Source organism: Pteropus alecto, unplaced genomic scaffold (assembly GCF_000325575.1).
Source record: "Pteropus alecto unplaced genomic scaffold, ASM32557v1 scaffold155, whole genome shotgun sequence".
In the NCBI taxonomy this organism is placed as follows: Eukaryota; Metazoa; Chordata; class Mammalia; order Chiroptera; family Pteropodidae; genus Pteropus; species Pteropus alecto.
The window spans coordinates 11,659,976-11,667,445 of NW_006438113.1; the positions used below are offsets into that span (position 1 = coordinate 11,659,976).

The 7,470-nt window shown below is 41.7% G+C and overlaps 1 protein-coding gene across 2 annotated transcripts in view; it reads right to left on the minus strand.

The window, feature by feature from the left end:
* The window catches only part of MCU (mitochondrial calcium uniporter), a 158,466-nt gene extending 151,203 nt beyond the window's left edge, over positions 1 to 7,263 (minus strand). For both annotated transcript variants that reach the window (XR_003047382.1, XM_015592303.2), the window contains exon 1: positions 7,101 to 7,263. Coding sequence is in view for 1 of the 2 variants with exons in the window: in XM_015592303.2 (XP_015447789.1) it covers positions 7,101 to 7,247 (147 nt within the window). In the remaining variant the exon portion in view is untranslated. The remainder of the gene's footprint in view (positions 1 to 7,100) is intronic.
* Positions 7,264 to 7,470: the final 207 nt, after the last annotated feature.

Sequence of the window (7,470 nt, forward strand, 5' to 3'; positions counted from 1 at the left end):
GGTGCACCTGATAACTATTAATTACTACTGGTATCATTACTACTGTCCAGCCTAATCTCTGGCTATTCTTTCCCATAGTCCAGTTGTAACAAACAAATGACTGTTTCTCAAAAATGTCTTACTTCCTCATACTGTCATGTCTGATCTTGGTACTGCCTGGAATGTGGACCAGATCTTTCCACTCCCCCACACGTTATATTTCTGCATATTTCAGCGTAAGCAAGCAGCTCCACCCCCATCCCCACCCCCACCCCGTGAAACCACTCCCACTCTCTGGTACTAGCTGATAGCCCAACTACATTGCAAATACAATCTAGGTAGGTTTAAGTGCTCCCACTGAACCATCGTAAGGAAGAAAATAAAAGGCACAGCCAGTTACAGTCTTGTTTGTCCATGTCTCCTGGTCAGATGACCACCTCGTAGGCATCTCTCTTACCCAGCACAGCATCTCACAAAGAATAAGAGTCTGACAGATATTTTCTGAATGACTCCAGGTTACTTAACCTTTCTAGGACTTGGTTTTTTCATGTGTGCAATGGGAGTAGTATTTTGCCTGAGGATTGTTGTGTAGTACACTGTACAATGACAAAGAAGCAATGCTTAATAATTGTCAGGTCTACTAGGTGGGAACTTTTAGAATCCTAAACTAAATAACAAAGATCCCTAAGAAGCATACCTTATACCAAGCTAACACCTAGAGGGAAAGGTGGAGAAACAGATTTCTGAAAAGTAGTCAGGGGGAAGGATGGTGATACCTTTTAGAAAAAAAACATGGCTGAAGGAGCAGATGAAAAGGAAGGAGGACCCACACAAACACCTAGCATGGTACAGCTTTAATTCTAGCCAGATCGAGGATTATGTCTCAGCTCCAAAACATCTGTTTTGTCCATCTTTGCATCCCTAGCATTTAAGAAGTGAGCCCATCTCATTCTCAATTTCCTCATCTATAAAACTGGGATAATAATACCTCTCATAGGATTATAGTGAGAATTAAACAAGGTAACACATGCCCTCAGACCTTAAATGCTTTCTTCTGTATCTACTCAGTCTATACAGGTCAGGCAGTTCAAGCTAACCTACATGCTTTCCTGTTATTTGACAAATTGTCAGTCACATTAACTTTCTCTAAACTAAAGTTTAAAGCAAAACAAACATTAATACTCTTAAACATCCTGTAATCCGACTTACTACAGATAAATAAGAAGTCCAAAAGAAAATTATCTTAGGAGGCAAAAAAGAAGTTTAAAGGATCATGTAACCTACAAGCAGTGCAGTTTTAAGACTGTATGTTTAAGAGTGACCTCTGGACAGCCTCATACACCTAAATAGGGTCTTCAAGAATTTTCTGGTGACTATTATAACTGCTCCCCAAGCAATAAAGGAGACAATAAATAGTAAGAAAAAAAATATGTAAAAACTGAAAACTTCAGTAACAAAGCATAAAAGATAAACAACCCACTCTTCTGGATTAATAAATACTATGAAAGCCCTTAAAGAACTTTAGGAAAGGCTCTTATTTTTAAAAGAACTGCCAAAATTCAATGTCATAGTATTCAATTATTCCAGAACGGCTTTAGAAAAAGTTCAGTTTTGACATGCTATTAGACCCAGTTGGTGATGTAATTTACCCAGTTCTACTTTTATCAATAGAAATGATTCAAACCTATATACAGTATATGGGTCAATAACTCACTAAACTTATTAAAATTACTTTGCTTAGAGTCAACTTTAATTTTTACACAGGCTATCTCACTGCAAGAATTTAACAAAGTACAGTGAAATAAATGGATTATTTGTTGTATTCAACCTGCAGAGGACAAGTTTTTAACAGGTGTCATCAAGCCCTATCTAAATCAAGGAGTAATTATTCAAGACTGAGTTTGAGTTTAGGTTTGAGTTGGAAGAATTTGACCCCGATTCTCTTTTTTTAAAAATCAGTCTCAGCTTAATCATTTTAAAAATGTAACACAGAATTGTGTGATTTTGTAAAACAAAAAAAGAACTGAATGGGAAAACCAGCAGACGTGTGAGACATTTTCAGCTCCGTGGTAACTTGCTAGGCTACTAAGGAAAAAGCCATTTTACCGCTCTTGCACTCCTGTTTCCTTAACCTAAGGTCTTTCTGAGCTCTAAATATTAGGATTCTTTTAAATACATATCCTCCATTGTAACATCTTAGTTTTCCTAAAAATATTTTGTTCCAGTAATTCTAATATATCCTTGAGCCATGGTAAAATATTAATCAAATAAAAGAATGTAGGATTCTCAAATATTGAGCGGCAATCTCGAAATCTTAAAAGGTAATCTTGCCCTTAATCACAGAAACACAGTAATTTTAAAGAAAACCCACAGGGGCACAAAACTAGAATATAAAAAGAAATAAAAGCAACATCTCAGCAGTTATTCAGATAATGTGCTGTTACTGAAGAAGACCATGACCACTCCTTGATTTCAATTTCACACATGAGGCAGCCCCAAAACCAAAAATAATTCACATCTATTTTTGATGCTGCACTGTCTAGATTTCCTCTTGGAGTAGAGTTCCATAAAGCATATAGAGCCCCTTGAGATTTAGAAAAGTTCAAATAATCAAAATTTGTCGAATAAATCCATATTTACTCATTCAAATATTTTGTGAGTTCAAATAAGCAAGATTTTGAGATAAAACGATGTTTGCTTCTTTAAAAACTAATCTGCTCTAAACATTTATACAGAACCGTCAAACTCTTAATATTATAGTACAGGGGCCCCAACCCCTGGACCAGTACCAGTTCATGGCCTGTGAGGAACCAGGCAGCACACCAGGTGATTGGCGGGCGAGCCAGTGAAGCTTCTTCTGTATTTGCAGCCGCTCCCCAGAACTATCATCACTGCCTCAGCTCCACCTCAGATCATCACACATTAGATTCTCATAGGTGCACCAGTCCCTGGTGCAAAAAAGGTTGGGGACCACCATTATAGGAAACTAAATGACAAATCTAGAATCTGATTCAAACATATATTCCTAATAACTTGGGTATTTATCATACTTTTGCTGGCTTTGGACAGAAAGCTAGTACCACTATAGACCCAATGCAATGGTTTGTCTCTATCATAAATTCTCTCCATCATAAAGAAGCATAATATACAATCAAAGACAAAACTGGCAATACCAAACTTAAAGCAATTACCCAAGTTTTGCTACCTAAGCAACAGGCCATTAAACAAGTCAAACCAGGGGAGGGGAAAGCGTACACCTTTTCATTGGTTAGTGGACAAAAGGGTGTATATTCAATTAATGCTTGTCTGAGTGTCACCTATACCCAGCACTGTGCTGGAGTTGATGAGAGACAGAAAGGTAGTAAATATACAATCTTTGCCTCATCTTTTCAGTAAGATAAGGTACCATAAATGAAACATTTAGAGAACAAGACAAGTCAGTGTCAATCTGTGAACCGAAAATAATAAATTCTATCAATTCTGAGAGAACAAAATAGAATAGAAAGGGATTAAGAACCAGGAACCACACCAATTAAGATTCAGAATAAGACTTCTTGAATCCACCTCCATTTAAAAGAATTTTAATCCCAATTGTCATTAACCACATATGTAACCTAAGTCACTTCCCTCATTTCCAATTAGGTCAGTTTCCTCTTCTGCAAAGTGAGGATGAGATTCAAAGAGGAGTTGTAGGTCACAGTCTCTAATCTGAAATGTACCTCAGAGGTTAGAGGAATGAGTAAGACTGAAATTCAGCTACAAGTACTGCATAAACATTTAGTATGGATATATGGGACACTGCCTTGTAGAGTAATTGTGCTAAGGGTGGATCTGGCCTAGTAAGATTGGGCCAGACCATGAGGAACCTGATTAAAGAATTGTGACTTGCCTCTGTGTCAGGCAATGTAACCCCTGTTAAAACTGAAATATCTTTGATAAAGAACTACAATGTGTAAAGTTGAAAGGGACGACCACAAACTATAACAGAACAATGACAGACTTAAGAAAACTTGACATTTAGTAATTCAGGATAGCTGTTGACCATCTAGGAAATGCCAACAATCAGGCTGTCATAATCAGCCTGATTTAGCAAAAGAATTACACAGTTTGATTAAGCAAAAGAATTGCACGGTTCACAATGAAAGGCAGTTCCCTCCTTAAAGAATCATCCTTGAAAATAGAAGCCACCTTCACCAACCACACGGAAAGGCATATAATACACATTTTATATCAGTCTTAGTTACAGTCACAAATTAGGGAGCAATAACAGGTTCTTCACAAAGGAAAGGAAAAATTCCAGTAGATGGTGCTAAAAATATTGACTAAGCCCCTGTACCTATACTATTTACTCAATTGAATAATGTTTTAATGGAAGGGGGTATGTTTTGTAACTTCACAACCACATTTACCAATTAGTTGAACTGTATTGCTTTGGACTCATTCTTCACACAGAATAGATGAATTTCAAAACACATGCCACTCAAGCAAAAAGTTAACCAGTACTGTAACTGGTAATGCCCCTGGCTCTAATTTACAATACTTACTACAGCAGAGTAAAAGTGGCACAAGCTGGACTTGTGATCTAGTTCAATGCAGAGTGCCATCTGCTGCACATACACAGGATGTCTCCTATGCATGATTCCACCTGAATGTCTCTCAGGGACCTTTATAAGAGCAAGTTGTTTGTGCCCATATTTGCCTAACACATGTGTCTTAAATCAATATCTTCTGTAGAAGAATTCCCATTCATGGGGTTTTGAAATAACAATACTTTCCTAAGAAACAGTAGTTAATTTATAAAGGAGGAGAGATGTAAAGGAGCAACTGCACTTTATAATCAGAACACAATAAGGGGGTTAAAATATCTGGAGTGCATTGGAGTCCTAAAACTCCATATTAGATGTATAATCCTGATCAAGTCTCTCCCATTCTAGGCCTCAATTTAAACGAATCTCTAAGAGTTACCTCTCAAATTGAGTCTTGTGAGGAAACAGTAACAGATGGAGACAGGTGTATACATGATGGCTTCAGAACAATCGCCAAAAAAGAGAGAAAAACCTTTTTACATATTTTAAATAATCGGGTACAACTTTTTTTCAAAATCCTACAACTCTAAGTCCACTTACAAGTCACCAGTCCCATAACACTTCTGCCCTTCAGAAATAACACTGTACTTTAATGGTGCTTTCAGTTACAAATTCAGCGCATCACTTTACGCACCCCGGAATCGCACAGAAGAACATTTTCAAGAAGTTACCCACACAAGGAAGATCAAAATCCTACAACTCTAAGTCCACTTACAAGTCACCAGTCCCATAACACTTCTGCCCTTCAGAAATAACACTGTACTTTAATGGTGCTTTCAGTTACAAATTCAGCGCATCACTTTACGCACCCCGGAATAGCACAGAAGAACATTTTCAAGAAGTTACCCACACAAGGAAGAAACAGCCTGACAGATTCGCATAGTGGAAAATATACAAGGCACTAATTTTAAAATGCTAAATGAATACCACACCCAAATAGTTTTAAAAACAAATTGTGCAAAGTCAGAAGATGAATTATCAAAATAGAGAGATAAAGACAACTTGTGAAGCCTTTAAGTTGTTTGAGAAAGAGGGAGGGGAATACAATGATTTTAGGGTGGCCTTATGTTTTTAAGAGAACAAAACACATAACTGGAGGCTATGAAACATGCAAATCTAAACTGAACTGTGGAAAAGCTCGGCTCTCACCCAAAAGCTTCAGCAAAGCAATATGTCAGTATGCCAAATATGAAGTATGCCAAATTTTCTCACAAGAATAGGATAGAGTCCATACTTAGGGCTAATAATGACAATACCATCTTGCATTGAGTGCATTAGTTCTTTCCATAGCTCTTTCAGACACTTAATTTTTTGCTTTCATGGGGTCTTTGGGGTATCCTCTTTGAAAACCTCCAGTTCAGCTTCCTCTCAAGAGCTATGTAATCAGAACAATACAGGTGTATGTATTTGTTGAGGGCCGGAGGTACCACTTACTTTTATCAGGCTGTCGGCAGTAATGCTCTCATTACCACACTATACAACTTAGCCCTAGGAAATAAAATCTACACTCTCTCAGAGTTGGCCAGAGACCAACATATATGGTTCTAGAAGTCCAAAGGAAGAATAGGACCTGCTGACTTGTTTGGTCAAGAACTTCATGGCAAGTTGACCTCTTACAACTGAAAAAAAATCACAGTCTCTCTCACACACACACATCCCAAGTCTGTTCAAATAGAAGCTCCAGTTCATTGTCAGCCAATGAAATAAAGCAATAGCTGGTTAAGACAACTACCAAATCCCTGCCTCTGTGTACAACTTGTCATATTCGCTTACCCTCTGCCTGCTGCCCACCCTTCCTTCTTCAGGCACGCGTGAACAAGCTTATGAATCAGCCCTCCAAAAGGACCACCGAGGACCTTTAAGGACCGGAGTGGATGGAGCTCGCCTCCTGAAGCAATGCAGCATCCATCCAAGGGAGCTGTTCCCCGTGCCTACACACGCAAGAAGTCACAGAGGGGGATAAAGTTTGATTTTCCTTCTTGCCCATTCCCAAACGGCCAAAAGAGGACAAGAGAGCGACCCCGCTAGGGTCCTGGGTTGCTCTCCGGGGACAGTTCCCAGAAGCATGGCACTGCCACTCTCCTGACACATACACAAGGCAGCCGCGGCAACTCAGGACACCCAAACCCGCCCAGAGGAGGAGGTAAAGGGGACAAGTTGCACGGGGCTCAGTTTGGGAACTAAGGGGCAGAGCTGTAAAGATAGAAGGAGGGAGGGACCGAGATCGGGGGCGGGTCAGTGAGAGGTTCAAGTCCCGTGCCTTCCCCGCCCTGGTGTCCCCAGTCCTGCGGGAACATCCCGCCGTCGCCCCTCCTCCTCCTCCTTCTCCTCCTCTCGGCTTCCTCCGCTCTCCCTCCCTTCCTGGTCGCCGCCGCAGGCGCCTGAAGGGCACGGCGGCTCCTCGGTGCCCGGCAACCTCGGGAGCGGCCGCGAGTTCAGGTAACTCGCCCGCTGCCCCGGCGGCCTGCCTGCCGGAGGCTCCCACACGCCAGCGCCGCCCCGCCCTCCCCGGAGCCGCCGGGCGCGCTCACTCACCGTCCGGTGGTGCTGCTGCTGCCGGTGGCGGCTGACGCTCAGCCCGGGGAAGCAGCCAGCAGTCAGCGCTCCGCAGCCGCCGGCGCCCCCGCCGCCGCCCCGGGAGGAAAGGAGCAGCAGGAGCGATCTACCTGCGGCGGCCGCCATCTCTCAACTGGAAACGGCGCCGACCCAGGCAGCGCAGCGGACGGCCGGGGCGGAGCTAAGACCCGCCACTCACCGGCGCCAAGCCAACTGCAGCCCTTGACTGAATTGATGAGGCGGGGCTTCCTGCAAGGTCCAATCCACAGGCGGGAGAACCACACTTGAGGCTGCCTGTCACTTCCAGAGTTATCTATTGTGGGACATAGTCAATTACGGGCAAATTCTA